At 44.4% G+C, this 22,659-nt stretch overlaps 1 protein-coding gene across 1 annotated transcript in view; it reads left to right on the forward strand.

Annotated features, from left to right (window-relative positions):
* The first annotated feature begins 1,943 nt into the window (after nt 1–1,943).
* Nucleotides 1,944–22,659, forward strand: part of LOC144481832 (uncharacterized) — a 35,541-nt gene continuing 14,825 nt past the window's right edge. The window contains exons 1-6 of the mRNA XM_078200986.1: nt 1,944–2,197; nt 4,575–4,773; nt 8,249–8,568; nt 14,259–14,398; nt 18,191–18,355; nt 18,485–18,642. Coding sequence (XP_078057112.1) covers nt 2,151–2,197; nt 4,575–4,773; nt 8,249–8,568; nt 14,259–14,398; nt 18,191–18,355; nt 18,485–18,642 — 1,029 coding nt within the window. The 5' untranslated portion in view covers nt 1,944–2,150. The remainder of the gene's footprint in view (nt 2,198–4,574; nt 4,774–8,248; nt 8,569–14,258; nt 14,399–18,190; nt 18,356–18,484; nt 18,643–22,659) is intronic.

Genomic DNA, 22,659 nt, shown 5'->3' on the forward strand with positions numbered 1-22,659 from the left:
CGGAACATATTTTTGCTGAGTCCTTTAAAAAGTCTCCTTAAAAATCCTCCACTTTCCTCAGCTGTCCTACCTTTGGCCTTTATCAATCGAGGGATTGAGTTTAGGAGTCCGGGGATAATGATGCAGCTATATAAGACCCTCATCAGACCCCACTTGGAGTACTGTGCTCAGTTCTGGTCGCCTCACTATAGGAAGGATGTGGAAAAGATTGAAAGGGTGCAGAGGAGATTTACAAGGATGTTGCCTGGATTGAGTGGCATGCCTTATGAGGATAGGCTGAGGGAGCTCGGTCTTTTCTACTTGGAGAGACGAAGGATGAGAGGAGACCTAATAGAGGTGTATAAGATGTTGAGAGGCATAGATCGGGTGGACTCTCAGAGGCTTTTTCCCAGGGTGGAAATGGCTGCTATGAGAGGACACAGGTTTAAGGTGCTGGGGAGTAGGTACAGGGGAGATGTTAGGGGTAAGTTTTTCACACAGAGGGTGGTGGGCGAGTGGAATCGGCTGCCGTCAGTGGTGGTGGAGGCGAACTCAATAGGGTCTTTTAAGAGACTCCTGGATGAGTACATGGAGCTTAATAGGATGGAGGGTTATAGGTAGGTCTAGAAGGTAGGGATGTATTCGGCACAACTTATGGGCCGAAGGGCCTGTTTGTGCTGTAGTTTTTCTATGTTTCTACCTACCAGTCTGCCCCAGTCTACATTAGCCAATTCCGCCCTCATCCTATCGTACTCCCCTCTGTTCAAGCAGAGGACACTGGTTTGGGACCCTACTTTCTCACCCTCCATCTGCATCAGAAATTCAACCATATTATGATCACTCAACCCAAGAGGATCCCTCACAAGAAGATCCTTAATTCTACCTGTCTCATTACACAGTGATGATGTGGAGATGCCGGTGTTGGACTGGGGTGAACACAGTAAGAAGTCTCACAACACCAGGTTAAAGTCCAACAAGTTTATTTGGTAGCAAATACCATAAGCTTTCGGAGCACTGCTCCTTCGTCAGATGGAGTGGAAATGTGCTCTCAAACAGTGCAAACAGACAAAATCAAGTTGCAGAATACTGATTAGAATGCGAATCCTACAGCCAGCCAGGTCTTAAACAATGACTTTAAACAATGACTTTAAACAAGACCTGGCTGGCTGTAGGATTCGCATTCTAATCAGTATTCTGCAACTTGATTTTGTCTGTTTGCACTGTTTGAGAGCACATTTCCACTCCATCTGACGAAGGAGCAGTGCTCCGAAAGCTTATGGTATTTGCTACCAAATAAACCTGTTGGACTTTAACCTGGTGTCGTGAGACTTCTTACTCATTACACAGTACCAGATCTAAGATAACTCGCTCTCTCGTAGGTTCTGTAACATACTGTTCAATGAAACTATCCCGACATCATTCTAAGAACTCTTCCTCAAGCCCTCCACGTCCAATTTGAGTCAATCAATCAATATGCAGGTTAAAATCCCCCATGATTATTGCTGTTCCGTTTTGGCACGCATCCATTATTTGCTTGTTTACAGCCCTCCCCACCTCAGAGTTATTATTTGGGGGTCTATAGACCACGCCTACAAATGGTTTCTCTGCAACTGACCTCTCTGGTACCAACTAGAATGACTTTAAGGAGCAATGAAATTAAAGTGGGACAAACAATAATCCACCCTGTAATTAAAACATAGAGAAAAGGGTGTGGAATTCAATGATGGGCCATTCCCCCAGTGGACATCGCAAGGCCTCGTCTCTGCCGCGCACTTCTGAGGGAAAGCTTCAATCCACGCACGCGCCGCTGGCGCGCGCTGGCGCGGGCTCGAGCTTTGGCAGCAAGTCTCGCGAGAACGGGCGCGATCTCACCGGTTGCCCTGGTGATGTTTTGGCTCCGCGGCGGCTGATTGGACGGTTCGGCGGAGGAACGGACCAATCGCACCGTGACTATATTTTTATGAACTCGACGGGCGGAGAGAGAGAGAGAGACAGCGGGTAGCGGCACCGAGACAGGCCCGGGTTCAGGCACCGAGACAGCGGCCCGAGACAGGCCCCGGGTAGCGGCACCGAGACTCCCTGAGTGAGTCACAGCGAAGGGCTACGGTCGGGAAGGAATAAAGTTGGAGAAGAAGTTGCGTCGAGAAAGGCCTTACCTGTAACAACCGAGAATGGCCGCCGCCACCCTGAAGGGAGCATCGGCTTCAACAGCCCCCAGGTGAGTATAACCAGTGGGGCCGACAGGGCAGTGGGTAAGCCACCTCCATCTTCACATAGCCCCTGGCCAGAACAACCCGGAGTCAGTTATACCCTGTGTATCACTCATGGTGGAAAATAACCCCATCTGGGCAGATCCAGTATTGACATCAGAAACAGAAGGAAAACCTCAGCAGGTCTGACAGCATCTGTGGAAGAGAGAACAGAGCCAACGGTTCGAATCTAGATGACCCTTCGTCAGTATTGACACCCAAGATGGCCATTTAAACAGAAAGCACACTGCCTTCCTTCCTTCCTTCCTTCCTGCGAAATCTAACCTTCTTGCTTCATTGTAACTTAATTTCTGTGATTTGTGCACATTGATACACCTTGGACTTAGTTAAACTTAACTATTTAGGGAGGTACTGATAGGAATGGTAGAGGGAACTTCCATCAGGGTGCTAGCTCCTGTGCCTTTTAAAGTCTAAGAGCAGCATTGACAGAATCTCGGCATCATGCCAGCATGGTGGTTCGCACTGTTGCTTCACAGCTCCAGGGATTTGGGTTCAATTCTGGCCTGTGGGTGTCTGTCTGTGTGGCGTTTGCATGTTCTCCCTGTGTCTGCATGGGTTTCCTCCCACAGTCCAAAGATGTGTAGATTAGGTGGCTTGGCCATGATAAAATTGCCCTTTATGTCCCAAGATGGATATGTTAGATGGATCAGCCGTGCTAAATGTGTGGGGTTAAGGGGATAAAGCGGGGGAAAGAGGGCCTGGGTAAGACTTTCTGTCAGAGTTGATGCAGGCTTGATGGGCTGAATGGCCTCCTCTGCACTGTAGGGATTTTATCATTCTGTCTTGCAGGAGTTTCCTGAGGGAGGATGAGATGAAACGAATGCTAGCCTGTAAGATGAGAAATAAAACAAAAAAATGCTGGAAATACTGCTCTCTCACAGCGCCAGGGACTCTGGTTTGATTCCCGGCTTGGGTCACTGTCTGTGTGGAGTTTGCACATTCTCCTCGTGTCTGTGTGGGTTTCCTCCGGGTGCTCCGGTTTCCTCCCACAGTCCGAAAGATGTGCTGGTTAGATGCATTGATCCAAACAGGCACTGGAGTGTGGTGACTACGGGAAATTAACAGTAACTTCATTTCAGTGTTAATATAAGCCTTGTGACTAATAAATATACTTTACAGGTAAGGCAGCATCTGGGGAAAGAGAAACAATTGATGTTTCAGGTCAATGAGTTAGTGGAACAGCTTGGTGTTTAGAAATCATAGAAACCCTACAGTACGGAAAGAGGCCATTGGGCCCATTGAGTCTGCACCGACCACAGTCCCACCCAGGCCCTACCCCCATGTCCCTACATATTTTACCCACTAGCCCCTCTAACCTACGTATCTCAGGACACTAAGGGGCAATTTTAGCATTGCCAATCTACCTAACCCACACACCTTTGGACTGTGGGAGGAAACCGGAGCACCCGGAGGAAACCCACGCCGACACGAGGAGAATGTGCAAACTCCACACAGACAGTGACCCAAGCTGGGAATCGAACCCAGGTCCCTGGAGCTGTGAAGCAGCAGTGCTAACCACTGTGCTACCGTGCTGCCTTAAGATTTGCCCTTAGATTTGGCAACTAAAGTTCATTATGTGGTCTTGACCAATCTAGTGCCAGGAAAGAGACCAATGGAATGCCTAAGACATTCTTGTTGGCCTTCCAGCAAAAACATGTGCAACACCATTTGATTTGATTTATTATTGTCACCTGTATTGGTATACAGTGAGAAGTATTGTTTCTTGCACGCTATACAAACAAAGCATAACGTATATAGGAAAGGAGAGGGTGCAGAATATAGTGTTACAGTCAGAGCTAGGGTGTAGAGAAAGATCAACTTGATGCAAGTTAAGTCCATTCAAAAGTCTGATGGCAGCAGGGAAGAAGCTGTTCTTGAGTCAGTTGGTACGTGATCTCAGACTTTTGTATCTTTTTCCCAATGGAAGAAGGTGGAAGAGAGAATGTCCGGGGGTGCGTGGGGTCCTTGATTATGCTGGCTGCTTTTCCGAGGCAGCAGGATGTGTAGACAGAGTCAATAGATGGGAGGCTGGTTTGTGTGATGGACTAGGCTGCGTTCACATCCCTTTGTGGTTTCATGTGGTCTTGGTCGGAGCAGGAGCCATCGCAAGCTTTGATACATCTGGAAAGGATGCTGTCTATGGTGCATCCGTAAAAGCCACGTTGACTAAACACCCATGAATGCTATAGATACATATACACATGGTGATTAGTTTCAGTACACTATTGTTATCTGATAGAAAAGTAATTTTGCTTTGATATTGTATGCGGTGTTAATGTACCATAAAACATGGCACACAAAATAACTATTTGGTTTTTTTGGTAGAAATGAATGCCTCACTCAAAAGGCTCGACCCATGAAACCAACTGTGGCCAACAAAGAAAACTGTCTAAGACCAGTGAGGCCAGGGAAAGGAGCTGCTATGAGTGGCAGTAGACTGCCTATACCAGTGAAAAAGTTCAAAGTCAAATCTGTTCCAGACTTCAAAAAGTTGCATCAGAATTGGGATCAAAAATTCCAGAAGGTAAGGTTATCCATGACTTGTGGGATTGCTATGCATTGTTGAACTTGCTGATCTTTATTGTGAGATTGGGAAAAGTTTGCATCGCAATATCAGGGCAGTGGGAGATGTTTCTGCACAGAAGATTAGACAGGCTGGAGCTTTCTCTAGAAAAGAGAAGATCGGGTGGGGGGGGTGAGTTGATAGAGGCCTTTAAGATAATGAAAGGGAAGGTTTGAAAGCTGTTTACATGTGAGGGAGACCAGAAGATGAAGTCATTTAATATAATCACTAATAAATCTGATAGGAGAATTCCAGAAAAACGTATTTATCCAGGGAGTGGTGAGAATGCGGAACTCATTGCCACAAGAGGTATTTGAGGCGAATTGTGCAGACGGATTTGAGGATATGCTAGCTAAGCACATGAGGGAGAAAGGAATAGAGGATATGCTGATAGGGTTAGATGAAGAGGAGCTGGTGAAGGCTCATGTGGAGCATAAATACTGGCCTAGACCTGTTGGGCCAAACACCCTGTTTCTGTGCTGTAAAAATGATTTGAAGGAAAATGATTAATTCATTCTTACTTTAGTTCCCCAATTGTGCTCAAGAGAAAAGCTTGCATGATCATCTCCTGAACCTGAGGGACCATTGAATTTTTGGCAATCAGTCACTCAATGAGGGGTTCTGGTTATGCTGTTCTGTAGCTTTTTTTTGTTAATGGGATGTGGAGGTCACTGGCTAGACCAGCATTTATTATCCATTCCTAGTTGCCCTTGAGAAGGTGGTGGTGAGCTGTCGTCTTGATCAGTGAAGGAACGGCGATATAGTTCCAAGTCAGGATGGTGAGTGACTTGGAGGGGGACCTTGGGTGGTGGTGTTCCCAAGTATCTGCTGCTCTTGTCCTTCTAGATGGTAGCAAAACTTGAAAAATTTATTGATGTTATCCCAACCGTCAGGTGCTCCACTCTGTTCATTTTTTGTACAAATGAAAGATCATTTTATGACTTGATGTTCCTGGTGTGGAACCACATTTGCTGATTGCCTGAATAACTGTTTGGGAATTCAGACATGTACGTCACCTAGTGTACTCTTGGTGAGTGTAGATCCCCACCATAAAGGCAAAATTAGGAAAACTACCCCAAAGAAGCATGATTGGATTGTTTCAGCAAGCTTTTCTTTGGCACTGGCTGTTCTGAAATTGATCCATGTGACCAAACCAGCAATGATCATAGTTTATTTTACTACATGTTGTCCTGAGAAATGTATTCTGTACCTATTTTTCATTGTGTGCTCAAAGTAAGGGCTCTCGCAGCTGGGAATGATAACTGTAATTCCACTTTGGTTTTAATATGTTGTGATTTGTGCACTCCAAGGCCAGAGGAAGTGCCGCTTATACACCAATGTGAATTTCAGACCCCAGTCCTTCCAGTTTTGACTGTTTAGTGAGATTGGATATGGACTGGAGCATAAAAGTTCTATAACAATGGACATGGATGCTCCAGTCCATATCCAATGGGAGCTAGGTGTACATTGCCTCAAACCTCAATACCACTTTAGGTGGATGTTCATCTCCAAGCCAGGCTAGATCAAAGGTGAATAGTCTGTCAACTGTGCCTCAGGGTAGCACATTTGCCTGTGAATTACAAAGTTGTGGATTCAAGTTCAAAATCAAGGCTGACTTTCCAGTGCAGTACTGAGGAAGAATTGCACTGGTGGATGAGATGTTAAAACCAAGGCCCCTATCTGACAGTTTGGATGGCACTATTCAAAGAACAGCAGCGGAGTTACCCTGGTGTCCTAGCCAGCAGTTAACCCTCGATCACCATCACTAAAACAGATTCCGAGGGCAAATTATCTGCCGTGTTTTCTGCGTTACAACAGTGACTACACTTCAAAAAATACTTCATTGGCTGTAAAGCACTTTGAGATGTTTGGTGGTCATGAAAAGTGTGGTATAAATGCAAGTCTCTTTGTATTTTTTTAACCAACTAAGTTACTCAGCCTCCATAAATAAAAGCAGTGTTACTGAATTTCAAACCATGTAATTTGATTTCACAGGCCAAACATCAGCAGAAATTGAACTTGAGGTGCTGGCTTCTAAAATTTAATGTAGCTCTCTTAACCGGCAAGATTTTCTAAAGTACCCATTAGTTTATTGAACACCATATCCTGAGATTAAGTGCTAAATTTTAGCTTCAATTCAAAGTAAAACTGTGAAAGTACTAATCTCAAAACATCTATGAGGCAAATGTTTAGATTTTTTTCTAGTTGGGTAACCAAGAGACATGGAAGCAGTGTGAATGAATTTTGGTCATGTATAGTTGCAACTTGTAAAGATCTCGAGGGAATTTAATCATTAACAAAACCAGTTGTAACATTTAATCTCCCTCTCCGACCAGTTGCTTTTTCTGTTATGATCAGAAGAGAATTGTAAAAATCCAGTGCATTGGTCACACTTATGACTTGTGTCATGCAGTCAGGAAAAGCCTCCCTTTCCCCAATTCTATCCTCTAGGTGTTGGTTCATGATAGTTGGAGGTTCCATGGCTGCCAATATCCTTCTGATCACTCAATGAGGTAGCCATTTAAGTGTGGGGTCGGAAGTTGTTTGAACACGCGGAGGGAAAATCAGTCCTAGCTAATTCTGTCCCAGTCTTGAAACCTGAACGCACACTTTCTAGCAGGAGTGGGAGCCCTATCATGTCTCTTCCTCCTCCTTCAGCCCTCAGACATGGAGAAGGAATGTACACGCCTATCACTATCATAGCTAGAATATCTAGCTGAGCAAAGATGACAAGGGATATAATTTAGGATCTTTCTATTGTTTTGTAAATTGCTGCACCCCATGCTTTCCAGGTAACTTTAAAAACTTGCAGTGTGTTATACAGTGACAAGTTGACGTGGAGCTAGCTTGTATTTATTGTTATGAGGTTGAATTTTGTACAAATGAGAAATGATTCAAACAGTCGTTTGGCAGTACAGAACTTGAATATTATTGTTGTGATCATTTGAAATTTGGCATTCTTGCATTTAGCCTGATGATTGCAAGTTGAAAAGCTTTGGCAGCATGTCTGTTTTTGGAAAAAATATTCCTAAACAAAATACTTAAGAGATTTTTTGATTTTACTTTTAGACTCTATATTGCCATGTAGCTAGTTCAACACATTTCAGAACTTTTGCAACAAGATGCCCTGCCCCAGCATTCAAAGCTGTTTTCTTGAATTACTCTGCTAGTCCAAACCACGTTTTTGTTTTCTAGATTTTGAGACTATTTCAGAAAATATCACTGTCCATTCACAATGAGAAATTCCTCCCCAGTTTTAATTGCTTAACACGACCTGACTGAGTTTGAAATTGACAAATTGTATCGTTCATCTCTGATTAAACCCCACTGAATTTAGTACATTAGTGTTGCCAGTATCTTTGTCATGTTTTAATTTGAATGTTTTTATTTCAAAGGCAGTTGATCACATCTTTAATACTCTTTTATATCATTTTAGAAACAGGCAACTGCCAAAAAGGCCTGTACCCAGCCAGTTCCATTCAACTTTGCAACATCCAGAGGATCCAAGTCAACTCCGCTCGTGAGCACAGATCAAAATGTACAAGTGGTAACCAAGAAAGAGTCAACTGAATCAGAGGAAAATTATCCAGTTCATGCCCAGTGTCCAATGGCAGCTACAGATCAGGCTGCAATTGAATCAAAACCAATCCAAAACCATGGCAGCAGGCCAGCAGCTCACCAAGAATGCAGAGACTTGGGTCCTAGCATTGCATCCCTGAAACTTGACCAGAGTGAGGCAGTCAACAAAGAAACTTAGTAAGCACAAAATAATTCCTTTCCCATTTGTGAAGAAAGGAAAAGGGCTGGTAAAGTAAATCAAACATAAATGAATATATATAATAGAACAAAGAACAATACAGCACAGGAACAGGCCCTTCGGCCCTCCAAGCCCACGCCGCTCCCTGGTCCAAACTAGACCATTCTATTTGTATCCCTCCATTCCCACTCCGTTCATATGGCTGTCTAGATAAGTCTTAAACGTTCCCAGTGTGTCTGCCTCCACCACCTTGCCTGGCAGCGCATTCCAGGCCCCCACCACCCTCTGTGTAAAATATGTCCGTCTGATATCTGTGTTAAACCTTCCCCCCCCCCCCCTTCACCTTGAACCTATGACCCCTCGTGAACGTCACCACCGACCTGGGGAAAAGCTTCCCACCGTTCACCCTATCTATGCCTTTCATAATTTTATACACCTCTATTAAGTCTCCCCTCATCCTCCGTCTTTCCAGGGAGAACAACCCCAGTTTACCCAATCTCTCCTCATAACTAAGCCCCTCCATACCAGGTAACATCCTGGTAAACCTCCTCTGTACTCTCTCCAAAGCCTCCACGTCCTTCTGGTAGTGTGGTGACCAGTATTCCAGATGCGGCCGAACCAACGTTCTATACATCTGCAACATCAGACCCCAACTTTTATACTCTATGCCCCGTCCTATAAAGGCAAGCATGCCATATGCCTTCTTCACCACCTTCTCCACCTGTGACGTCACTTTCAAGGATCTGTGGACTTGCACACCCAGGTCCCTCTGCATATCTACACCCTTTATGGTTCTGCCATTTATCATATAGCTCCTCCCTACATTATTTCTACCAAAATGCATCACTTCGCATTTATCAGGATTGAACTCCATCTGCCATTTCTTTGCCCAAATTTCCAGCCTATCTATATCCTTCTGTAGCTTCTGACAATGCTCCTCACTATCTGCAAGTCCTGCCAATTTTGTGTCGTCCGCAAACTTACTGATCACCCCAGTTACACCTTCTTCCAGATCATTTATATAAATCACAGACAGCAGAGGTCCCAATACAGAGCCCTGCGGAACACCACTAGTCACAGGCCTCCAGCCGGAAAAAGACCCTTCCACTACCACCCTCTGTCTTCTGTGACCAAGCCAGTTCTCCACCCATCTAGCCACCTCCCCCTTTATCCCATGAGATCCAACCTTTTTCACCAGCCTACCATGAGGGACTTTGTCAAACGCTTTACTAAAGTCCATATAGACGACATCCACGGCCCTTCCCTCGTCAACCATTTTGGTCACTTCTTCAAAAAACTCCACCAGGTTAGTGAGGCATGACCTCCCTCTCACAAAACCATGCTGACTATCGTTAATGAGTTTATTCCTTTCTAAATGCGCATACATCCTATCTCTAAGAATCTTCTCCAACAACTTCCCCACCACGGACGTCAAGCTCACCGGCCTATAATTACCCGGGTTATCCTTCCTACCCTTCTTAAATAACGGGACCACATTAGCTATCCTCCAATCCTCTGGGACCTCACCTGTGTCCAGTGACGAGACAAAGATTTGCGTCAGAGGCCCAGCGATTTCATCTCTCATCTCCCTGAGCAGCCTTGGATAGATTCCATCAGGCCCTGGGGATTTGTCAGTCTTTAAATTCTCTAACAAACCTAACACTTCCTCCTTTGTAATGGAAATTTTCTCCAACGGTTCAACACTCCCCTCCGAGACACTCCCAGTCAACACATCCCTCTCCTTTGTGAATACCGACGCAAAGTATTCACTTAGGATCTCCCCTACTTCTTTGGGCTCCAAGCATAATTCCCCACTTTTGTCCCTGAGAGGTCCGATTTTTTTTCCCTGACAACCCTTTTGTTCCTAACGTATGAATAAAATGCCTTGGGATTCTCCTTAATGCTGTCTGCCAAGAACATTTCGTGACCCCTTTTTGCTCTTCTAATTCCCCGTTTGAGTTCTTTCCTACTTTCTTTGTACTCCTCCAGAGCTCCCTCCGTTTTTAGCTGCCTGGACCTACCATACGCCTCTCTTTTCTTTTTGACCAGTCCCTCAATTTCCCTGGTTATCCACGGTTCTCGAATCCTATCCTTTTTAACAGGCACATGCCTGTCCTGTAGCCCTAACAACTGTTCCTTAAAAGACTCCCACATGCCAGATGTGGATTTACCCTCAAACAGCCTCTCCCAATCAAGAGCTGCCAATTTCTGCCTAATCCCACTAAAGTTAGCCTTCCCCCAATCCAACACCTTACCCTTGGGACACCACTCATCCTTTTCCATCACTATCCTAAAGCTAACAGAATTGTGGTCACTATTTGCCACATGTTCCCCTACCGAAACTTTGAAGACCTGACTGGGCTCATTCCCCAGTACGAGGTCCAGTATAGCCCCCTCTCTAGTCGGGCTATCTACATATTGTTCCAAAGAACCCTCCTGTACGCATTTTACAAATTCCTCCCCATTCAGAGTCCCTGCTCTCAGCGATTTCCAGTCTATACCAGGGAAATTGAAGTCTCCCACTACAACAACCCTATTTTTCCTGCACCTATCCAGTATCTCCTGACATATCCATTCTTCCACTTCCCTTGGGCTGTTGGGGGGCCTGTAGTACACCCCCAACATAGTGACTGCGCCCTTCCTGTTTCTAAGCTCCACCCAGAGTGACTCGTTACACGACCCCTCTGAATTGTCCTCCCTCTGCACCGCTGTAATATGCTCTCCAACTAATACTGCTACTCCCCCACCTCTTTTGACCCCTCCTCTGTCTCGCCTAAAACACTTGTACGCCGGAATATTCAGCTGCCAGTCCTGCCCCTCTTTCAACCAAGTCTCTGTCACCGCAACCACATCCAAATTCCTCGTGAGCATTAAGGCCCTAAGTTCATCTGTCTTACCTGCTACGCTCCTTGCATTGAAGTATAAGCACTCCAGACCTCCAGGCCCAGTGAGGTCATCCTCCCCCAGAGTGCTCTTCTTCTTTGCCAGCCTTGTCCCAGCCCCAAGCTCGTCCCCAGCCTCTACACTTGTAGACCTAATATTTTGATCCCCTCCCCCCTGCCATACTAGTTTAAACCCCCCCCGAACTGCACTAGCAAAACTCCCAGCCAGGATATTCGTGCCCTTCCAACTTAGTTGTGACCCGTCCTTCTTGTACAGGTGCCATCCTCTCCTGAAAACTTCCCATTGATCTAGGAAAATGAAGCCCTCCCTCCTGGACCAGTCCTTTAGCCAAGCCAATGTTGAATAACTGATCAGAGTTTCAAAAAATACTATTTTGGATGCTGACTATTTTAAGTGAGGTTAATGTGTAAAATGATGTACAAGGCTGGTTGGTGATGAAATAACTGGAATGTTGCACTGTGACATACTGTTCTTCCAGATATTTCTACTCCCTGTGGGGGTCGCTAGATGGTTAGAGTGTGGTGCAGGATGACACCAATGGCATGGACTCAATCCCCGGGCCAGCTGTAGTATTTCATTAAGGGCAGCCTCCACGCTTGATGTGAAATGCTGCCTCTTAAGCTATATAACCACTTGCCTCTCTCTAACAGAGAGGTTCCTATGGTTCTTTGGGGACTATGGCTAATTCTACTCACTGCACAGGCTGGCTGAAATGTGGTTAACAAGAAATAAAATGTCAGAGGTAATAGCGGATGCGTTAGTGGTTATTTATCAAAATTCGTTGGATTCTGGGGTAGTGCCGGCGGATTGGAAAACGGCTAATGTTACGCCGCTGTTTAAAAAAGGAAATCGACAAAAGGTGGGTAACTACAGGCCGGTTAGCTTAACGTCTGTAGTTGGGAAAATGCTGGAATCCATCATTAAAGAAGAAATAGCAGGCCATCTGGATAAGAATGGTTCGATTAAGCAGATGCAGCATGGATTCGTGAGGGGAAAGTCGTGCTTGACGAACTTGTTGGATTTTTATGAAGATGTGACTAGTGCGGTTGACGGAGGGGAACTGGTGGATGCGGTGTTTTTGGATTTCCAAAAGGCGTTTGATAAGGTGCCTCACAAAAGGTTGCTGAAGAAGATTGGGGGTCACGGAGTTGGGGGTAGGGTGTTAGCATGGATTTGGGATTGGCTATCCGACAGGAAGCAGAGAGTCGGAATAAATGGGTGCTTTTCTGGTTGGCAGATGGTAACTAGTGGCGTGCCGCAGGGATCGGTACTGGGGCCTCAACTATTTACCATTTATATAGACGATCTGGAGGAGGGGACTGAGTGAAGGGTAACAAAGTTTGCAGACGACACAAAGATAAGTGGAAAAGTGAATCGTGTGGAGGGTGTAGAAGGTCTGCAGAGAGATTTGGACAGGCTGAGTGAGTGGGCAAGGATCTGGCAGATGGAGTATAATGTTAACAAATGCGAGGTTATTCACTTTGGAAGAAATAATAGCAAACTGGATTATTATCTAAATGGAAAGAAATTACAACATGCTGCTGTGCAGAGGGACCTGGGAGTCCTTGTGCATGAGATGCAAAAACCCAGTCTGCAGGTGATCAAGAAGGCAAATGGGATGTTGGCCTATATCGCAAGGGGGATAGAATATAAAAGCAGAGATGTCTTGCTGATCTGTACAGGGCATTGGTGAGGCCGCAGCTGGAATACTGTGTGCAGTATTGGTCCCCTTATTTGCGGAAGGGTATATTGGCCTTGGAGGGAGTGCAGAGAAGGTTCACCAGGTTGATACCAGAGATGAGGGGTGTTGACCTATGAGGAGAGACTGAGCAGATTGGGTTTGTATTCGTTGGAATTTAGAAGGCTGAGGGGGGATCTTGTAGAGACCTATAAGATAATGAAGGGGCTGGATAGGGTAGAGATGGAGAGATTCTTTCCACTTAGAAAGGAAACTAGAACTAGAGGGCACAGCCTCAAAATAAAGGGGGGTCAGTTTAGGACAGAGTTGAGGAGGAACTTCTTCTCTCAGAGGGTGGTGAATCTCTGGAATTCTCTGCCCACTGAAGTGGTGGAGGCTACCTCGTTGAATATGTTTAAATCACGGATAGATGGATTCCTGATCGGTAAGGGAATATAGGGATCAGGCGGGTAAGTGGAACTGATCCACTTCAGATCAGCCATGATCTTATTGAATGGCGGGGCAGGCTCGAGGGGCTAGATGGCCTACTCCTGCTCCTATTTCTTATGTTCTTATGTTCAATTCACAAGCTATTAGAGCAATATTGTTTTGTGAAAATACAAAGCGGGACTGTCATCCGCTGTAGAAAGTTTTGGAGGTTAATCATGGTCGATGTGCCTGTTTAACAGCCTGTACTATTTGCCTCCAAGTCCAGCATTTTTTCCTTATTGACTGAAACATTACTTGAAAGATTTTCAATTAATTTCCTTTATTTTTACAAGCGAGTCTGAGCAGGTAGCCTGTTCCTGACCAATAGTTGGAGAATGGGGTCCTTTATTCTTTTATTATGTAAATTATTGGGAAAGAGGTGATCTATATATAAAATCTTTTAAGCTGTGAGCATAAGATGGTGTTCAACACTGATATTCTGAATTTGTACTACAAACTTATATTGTGCTAATCTTCCCTAGTTATTGCATGAAAAGTACTTTTAACAGGATTGAGTCCAAGTTATCAATAGCATTCAATGATCTTGAATTTCTGATCTATCTTCTGGTTTAGTGCTTATGGTAATAATATAGTTTGACTATTCTTATCTGTCTCCAGCTTTGCTCCTTGGCAGACAAATGCAACTCCAAGTAAAACTAAGAGTTCCTACATCCAGAATTCAGCACCTGAGATCAAACTGCCTTTGCCACCAGAAAAGTCAAAAACAGAGATGCTACGGAATGAAAACATTAATGCAGGTGCTTGGAATAAATCCTTTGATGAAATCTTGAAGAGGGTAGAATGCATTTCGGGGCATGTGCGATCAGGGTTCTGTTTTGGATGGGTGAAAGTATCCATGTGAGCCAATACACCGAATTGGCCCAAATGTACCAAATCCAAGCCTAGTTTGACTGAAATGTGTGGATTGCTTGTCTCTGTTAGTGTTACCAAAATATGTGATTGTTGGGAATGCGGAGAGAAGAACTGTGGAATCTTTACCCTGTCCCTATGCCTGTGATCCCACTTTAGTAAATGAGTGACATGACGTTACCTTGCAGCTGCCTTCAGCAAAAGCAGAACTCCTTTCTGGTAATTCAGTTTTATTCCCTTACTGGGCTGAAGGTGTGGCAGTTTTCTCTTTCTGTTCTGCAGGAGAAAAGGGAAAATGGTTCAAGGTTAATGGTGAGTTTAAGCAGAAGATCCATTCTTGTGGTAAATGGAAAGATGGAGCGAGATTGTAAAATTGTAGGATGTAAATTAGAATAATCGAGATCAAAATAGAGGGGGTGTTAACACTACATTTCAAATTCAGGTCAAAGATTGACTTCAATTGTCAGAAGGTGTATCCCATTTCAAATCTTTCAGTCCATAGTCTTGGGATCTTGAAGAGTTGGCAATTGTCTAAAACTTGACTCCTTCTCTACAAACCTTTGTGTTTCAAGTAAAGAGTAAAATGCCCCCAAGACAAATACAATAGGTTTGGGATGTCCACTTGAAATCTTCGATTTCAAGATGTAATTGGCATGTTTTGCACAGATGACTAACCAAAGAGAACATGATAAAACCGCTTGTACAGTGAGTGAAGAAATTCAGATAGTAAAAGATTTAGTGGAGAACTTCCATGCCATTTTGCCCAGATTTCAGTGCATAATTGGGGCAAGGTTTTGTGGCAAAATAAAAGGGTAGATGCTGTTTGAGTTTCAGCCTCGCACTTGATCTTTTTCCCCCACATGCTAATTTCCATGGGTTATTTTGGCCCTTCCTGTGATCTGCCAGCCCCAGTTGACCTAGTTTTCCTATACAGGTATAGCAAACCAGCAACCTTGGGACCAGGGTCATACCAGATTTTGGATCTTGCTGGATTTCGGGTCAGGCAATTTGGGCCATGCTGGGTTGGGTCATGGGTCACTCAGTGGGAATAGGGCGGTGCACAAAGCGGCAAAGCTGATAACTGATCAAACCTCGCACCATGCCAATGTAGTGCCTAGCTGAATTGTCCAGGTAAGTTTATTTTTAAATATATTTTCAATTAAAATTGATGCACGGCACATTATAAAATATCACTCTTTCAGACAGCTAAATATGAGACACTACTGCATTAAAATGAGGGCCATTGACACTGCAGCACCCAGCTTCCTGCTCTTACACACTCAAAGCACTTGTGATAGGTTAAACCAAGAATTCATCTGGACTTCTGTTAGGATGAGACCACCAGGAAATTTTCACCCTCCTTTCCACAGTGAGGGTGCTTCAGGTACAGATATTTTGAAGAGCGACACAGGATGGAGTAGAGGAGAATTGGGCAGCATTTACCACAAAGGCCATCCGACCACATCTCATCACTGAAATTTTCTATGTAACACAGTCTGTCTTTAGCATCAGTGCTGCCTCCATCGGCTCCTCCTCCGCCTTCAAATAAAGGAACATTCCCTTCTCATCCTACACCATGCCAAGAACTCAGCCTGATGTGACCATGTCAGTAATCTTCACCTGAGTGGGGAAAATAATTTCCAAATAAGTGCAACCTTTCCTGCAGAAGTGTAAATTTCACAAGAATCGGTGCACATTCTATTTTATTACGATGGAGTCCAGTGAACTGGATCCAGCCTACTCTTTCTGAACACCGCTTCTCTTGGGAGAAATCCGAGGGCAGGATCACAAGGATAATTCGGAAGGCAGTCTGCAGGGTACAAGGTATTTACTGTCAGCAGAGCTACAGTCTGTTCCTACTGAAGTGGAAGCACCCATTGGTCTCTGACCACTGCTTGGAGTCTGCAGCAGATCTCAGTGAAGCCGCCACAGGTCCATTGGTCCCTGTTATTGCTACAAAGCACACATCCTTTGTGTGGGTATGACGTTAGCTGAAGCTCATTGAGTAGCATTCCCGCTTCTCGAGTCGGATGGTTGTAGGTGCAAGTCCCACTCCAGAGACTTGAGCACAAAGTCTAGGCTGATACTCCAGTGCAGGGAATCACTCAGGGAATACTGTACTGATGGAGTGCCATCTTCTGGTGAGATGTTAAGTCCCTGTCTGTTCTCTCACGTGGACAAAGAGCCCATGGCACTATTTCAAAGAACAGCAAGGGAGTTCTCCTCTACCCTGACCAATATTTATCCCTCAATCAACATTCCAAAAAGAGATTATCATGAATGATAATCAAAGCTGAATGCTGAGACTGCAAAAAATGTTTAATTGGTGCACCTCCCTCCAGGTGCAATAGCTGAGATTTAGAACTGGTTTGCCTAAGGTGGACTTGCTAGTAAAATTGCGGCATCTTGTTCACTACCTGCGTGCCATGCCCTGCAGCTTTGTTTGGCATCATGTGACTTCTGCTCCTGTGATAGATATTCTTGAAAAGTGGCGCAAACAAATTTGTGAAATACAAGTCAAGTGGTCCGTAGGCTCAAATTTTCACAAAGATGGAACGCCATGTTAGCCTGGACTTTCTCATTGTTCACGGGTGGATGGCAGTTTCCATCTGCAGGCTTGTGAATAAATATTTGCCAATTCACTGCCAAGTGCGGGGTATCATGTCTTGGCTAACAATGAATCCTTAATCACCGTATGGAGAATAGGTGAAATGTCCATTGTGTCCTCCCATTATTCCCAGAAGTGGAAAATAATTTGACCAATGTGTAAAGACTCAAACTAGTTTGGATGAAACAATCCTCTTTGGTAGACCCTCAAGTGATGTAGCTCTATGCGCGTATAAGATAAATTTCACTTTTTCCCCATGGTATTTGAATGTTCAAAAAGGCAGCTCACCACCGCTTTCTCAAGGGCTATTAGAGATGGGCAATAAATTCTGGCCTTGCCAGTGATGCCCACATCCCGTAAATACATTTTTAAAAGATGTACATAATATTGAGCGGCATGGTGGCACAGTGGTTAGCACTGCTGCCTCACAGCGCCAGGGACCCGGGTTCAATTCCGGCCTCTGGTCACTGTGTAGAGTTTGCAAGTTCTCCGTGTCTGTGTGGGTTTCCTCCCGGGTGCTCTGATTTTCCCCCAACAGTTCAAAGATGTGCAGGTTAGGTGGATTAGCCATGCTAAATTGCCCCTTAGTGTCCCAAGATGTGTAGGTTAGGGGGATTAGCCATGCTAAATTGCCCCTTAGTGTCCCAAGATGTGTAGGTTAGGGGGATTAGCAGGATAAATACTTGGGGTTACGGCAAACAGGTCTGTGTGGGATTTTCTCTCCGTGTCAGGGGGATTACGTAGGTTTACAAGGATAGGGCTTGGGTAGGATTGTTGTTGGTGCAGATTCGATGGGCCGAATGGTCTCCTTCTGCACCATAGGGATTCTATGAATATAAAATAGCTAGAAACACATTTTTGTCCCTTTGGGAGAATTCCAGTTTGCATAACTTCATTGTAAAATTATTGCAGAATATATGTAGGCAATAAGTTTAATTTGATATTCTTTTGAGCCTCTTGAATTACGGTGTGGTGTAGTGCTTGTATACTACATTTTTAAGGCTATGTAAAATTGTGTGTAGTGTTTCCATCAGGAAGGATCTAAAATAACTATTTTTCTGTACAATTGTAGGCAATAGTGATGAAGATTTTCTGAGTAATCCAATGGCTCTACAGAGCATCCTATCGAATGTTGGAATTAATGCTTTTAATGTTATCAATGGCAAACTCAGCCTGGCACATACGGTATCTATGAAAACGAATATCCAAAATTATAAGCCGTCTAACCCAAATCCAGGTATTTTCCCTATAGAACATTTTTATCAACTTTGAAATTATTACAAACTGAAAACATTGTTTAGATTGGAAGCTGTAAAGAGACCATGGCTGTGGGTTTTATTTTATTGTCTGGATTTTCTTGGTGTAGGTAATAACGATGGTATGGCACTGCGGAATGCCCCATCGACTCTTGATGACGAGAATACTTTCAGCAACTTCTTCTGTGGCAAACCTAGCATGGCAATGCGAGCCCCTGTGAAGGACAATGCACTCCATTGCAAGTATCCTGCGCAAAGCCCGTATGTGGTAGGTCATTTTGAAAAGAATGCAAAAAATTATTTGCTGCAAGAAATCGCACTGCTTATGTTTGTAAGCAATTGTAAGTGTTATGTCGGTTGTAGGTCTTTTGTCTTAATTGATACTTGCAAATTCTATTAAAACCAAAACATCTTTGGGGGGGGCAAAAATACTTCTCTTTTGCACTTTGACATTTTAGACCAGGGCTTTTCAAGCAGAGCAAGTCCCCATTTTGTCTCGCTTTAACATCAGTCAATTAATGGGGCCGGTATTCTTGTTTAACTGTTGCGATATTCAATTTAAAGTCATTAACCGCCATTCTGATGTAGGACCGCATGACCCAATTGGCGCCATGTTGGATCGGCCTCCCACTCCCTAACCCACCCTCATTCTGTCGATCCTCCCACTTGTGGCCTCTGCTGCTCCCTGCCTCACCCTCCTGCTGAAGATTGTCGTCAAATCTCCCACTTCCCTCTCCTGAACCTGCGTTCCCGTTAAGTCTGAAGTCCAGAACCAATCAAAGCCAGAGCTCCAGTGTTGTGAAACTGTGGGTCCTGACCGTGACAAGTGCTGAGCTGGGGCTGTTATAATCAATGTTTTTTAAATGTATGTGAGGCCAGGAATGATTTACCTTTGCGCAATATCGCTGTCTGCTGCACACATTTCCAACAGGCCCCTGCAGTTATGTCCCCGGGATCCTAGTGCCATCATTTTGTGTTAATGATTTGAGTCAAAGACTTGAGTCAAAGCTATTCCTCCTGCCTCTCTCCGCTCCTTTCCAAGCCCTCGAGCACTGCGAGGGTCCAGGAGAGGGAAGAGGCGAACTGGAGCAATTAAAAAAAAAAAAAAAAATCTATTATCACAGTCCCAGCTTGGCACATTCGCATCACACTTAACCAAACTCTCTCAACCCCGGAGTTTCGAATTGGATCTGGACCAACGTGGGTTCAAGAGACGGAAGTAACGAGCAGGGGGGTGGGAACTTCGGTGAGAGAGCGAGTCAGGAAGTGGCAGAGATCACAAATCAGAGGGTGGAAAGCAAGTAGGTGGGTTGGGGAGCAAGAGATGCTGCAAGTCCAAGTCGGCAGCATCCGGGAAGCTCAGATAGTGGAATGTGTGGTGAGCGGGAGGTTTGGGAAGCAGGATCAGTAGCGAGCAGAAAGTTATCATTTCTTTCTTATTTAAAAATATTACTTTGAAAGTTATTTCATTTACCAATATTGGAATTTAACAATGTAAAGTATTTCAACTCACGGTATAATGATGAGAGAGGTTCTCTAGGACCTAACCATAACTTTTACATTGGCTTTAATGGGAAAATTGCTTAACTGTAATTTTGAGAAAAGCAACTATAAATGAGGACCGACTGTTACCTTGATGCGCAACTGTACATTGAATTGCCTAGCACATCACAGGTTTTAATGCATCTTTTCTCCCATCGCAGATACATCTGTCATAAAGCTGATGAGATGGTTTGGGATAACTGCGCTGAAAGGCATTACCAAGAAGCTGATGTATTCAACTTTTGGTGCCTACTTTGGGTTGCAGAGTCGAGCACTTTCTCTGTCTCTCCAGTTTATGCGATTGCCATCTCCTGGGATGTGAGATGTAGCCAGGCTATTTTCAGGAGCATGTTACTATCCACATGTTTTTGGACTTTTGTGCCAAAGAAGAGTTTCAGTTGCATGCTATCCACCTCGTGAGCTACACCCTGTATTTATCACTGTGGGAGAAAGAATCTTCTCTTTGGAATTGTTTACAGGAGATTGAAAGCGGGATGACACGCTCCTTAACTTGATGCCTGAGCCAGACAGGTCATATCACTTCAGCGCACTGTTAATGATTGATTAGCCAACTTGGCTCATTGAGATCTTTTCAAGTAACTTGTGCCGCAGACATCACTGTGGGCTAGCATTCTTTCCAGTTGGCTAATAACTCTAACTGGATCGGCAACATACAGCTACACAGTTCTTTGTGCTAGACAGCTGCATTTTAGCTGTCTAAATGCCAACAGTACCTAGCAGCACAAGTGGGAGGCAGTCCCCAAGCCTTGGCTCCTTCTGCTTTGCATTCAATTCAACTAATGCCAAGTGGAGTAGAATTACATGGAACGCACAGAAACAGGTCACTTTGGCGCAACAAGCCTCTTTCCTCCCCTTTTCATCTCACCCCATCAACATATCCGTCTCTTAGTCTCTCCCTCATGTTTATTCAGCTTTTCTACTTAAATGCATCTATACTATTCACTATGACCGCTCCCTGTGGTAGTGAGTTCCAAGTTCTCATCACTCTGGATAAAGACATTTCCCCTGAATTCTCCATTGGGTTCACTAGTGACTCTCCTACTGATGGTCTCCCCACAAGTGGAAACATCGTTACGTTCTACCCTGTTGAAACCCCTTTGTAATTTTAAAGGCCGCTATTGGGTCACCTCAGTCTTTTCAAGAGAAAAGAGCCCCAACCTGTTCAATCTTTCCTGATAGTTCTAACCACTTAGTTCTAGTCTACGTTTTGTGAACCTTTTTTATACTGTTGTCCTTTAAGAGTGGATAATCTGTATATAGCAAATAAAAATGACTTGTGTGGATTTCTTACTGTTTTTGGAGATTCTTGAGCAAGATCCTGGGTGGATTTCCAGGCATGTTAGATTTCTGATTGAACTTCAAAATCGACTTGTCACAGGAGCATTTAGTAAACTGGATAAATGTAACACTTTTACACTAGAAATTCATAGTGTTCTATTTCATTTAAATTGGTGATGCACTGTATCTCAACACTTTGAAAGGAGAAGATATATTCAGATTCTCAAGGTGCCCCAAGTCTTTTGCAGCTTATGAACTACTTCTAAAAGTGTAGTTATTATTCCATAGGTAAATGTCTCCTGAATTATAATCTCCCCTTACTGATAAAGGCTACAGATGTCTGTAAAGTATCACGTTGGACGAATGAAATTTTTGTAGTACATTCACTCGAATAGTGGAATAATCATCTGGCATTAGAATTACAGTTTCTGTCCTCCTAAAATTGAGTTGGCTACAGAAATAATTTTGAATTATAGGCTGATGGTTAAATGTCCAGTTAGAACAGTATCTCGGTGGATTCCCTGTCTTGGAAGATGTCCTAATCATTTATTGGTGGAGACTGAATTGTTGAAATCGAATCATAGGATGGTTACAACACAGAACAAAATTTTTCTGTAGTGTTTGTCATAGGCTCTCTGAAAGAGATTAATGGTCAATCGCCTCAGTCCCGGGACGTCACTGCAGGATGCATTCCAAGCTGCGTGAACCACATTTGGGGAAAAAAAATCTTGACTCGAATGTCTGGTTATGTAAATTAAGTGTGTGAGTAAGCCCTGAGCAGAATTCTCCTAAACCCTCGCCATTGGGACAATATGGCGGGAGGGCCAGAAATGGGTTTCACGGCAGCGTGATTTTACATCGGCATCTTTCACTAATGCCCGCCATGGCGGGTCAGAAAACCCGCCAGAGGATAGCGTGAACCTCATTTGTGTCCCGTTAATGGATGCAGATTCTCCGCAATGCTGTCAGGAAAGGATGTCGGTGTGAAACACATCTGGAACAACATGACAAATGTCAGGTCTCATCTGAACAATGTCTGGGACTGCCTCTGGAGTTCAGGATGGAGGCCACCCACAGCCCTGGATACTGGAACACCACAGCAGTAGGTCGGGGGAGCACCTGCAGATGGACCTTCCAGATTAAGTGTCCTGATGTGGGTCCATCTTCCAACCTCAGCCCAGAAGATGGACCCTCCTGGATCACTGAGTGCTCCCAGAGATCTATCTTCATTTTCAGGTGGTCTACCTTCCTTCCTTCAGTGGTGGATAAGTGATGTTGGGCACCTTTTTCAATGGGCGCCCAGATAGGATGGCAGGCTACACAGCATTATACCTGCTCAGACACTGAATACGACTGGAATGAGTTTGGGTCTGGAAGATTTGGTGTGTTTTTCCCACTGGTCGCCACAGTGGGAAACACTCCCAAGTTCCTGCCTCTGCCATGA

This window comes from Mustelus asterias, chromosome X, assembly GCF_964213995.1.
Source record: "Mustelus asterias chromosome X, sMusAst1.hap1.1, whole genome shotgun sequence".
NCBI classification, from domain to species: domain Eukaryota; kingdom Metazoa; phylum Chordata; class Chondrichthyes; order Carcharhiniformes; family Triakidae; genus Mustelus; species Mustelus asterias.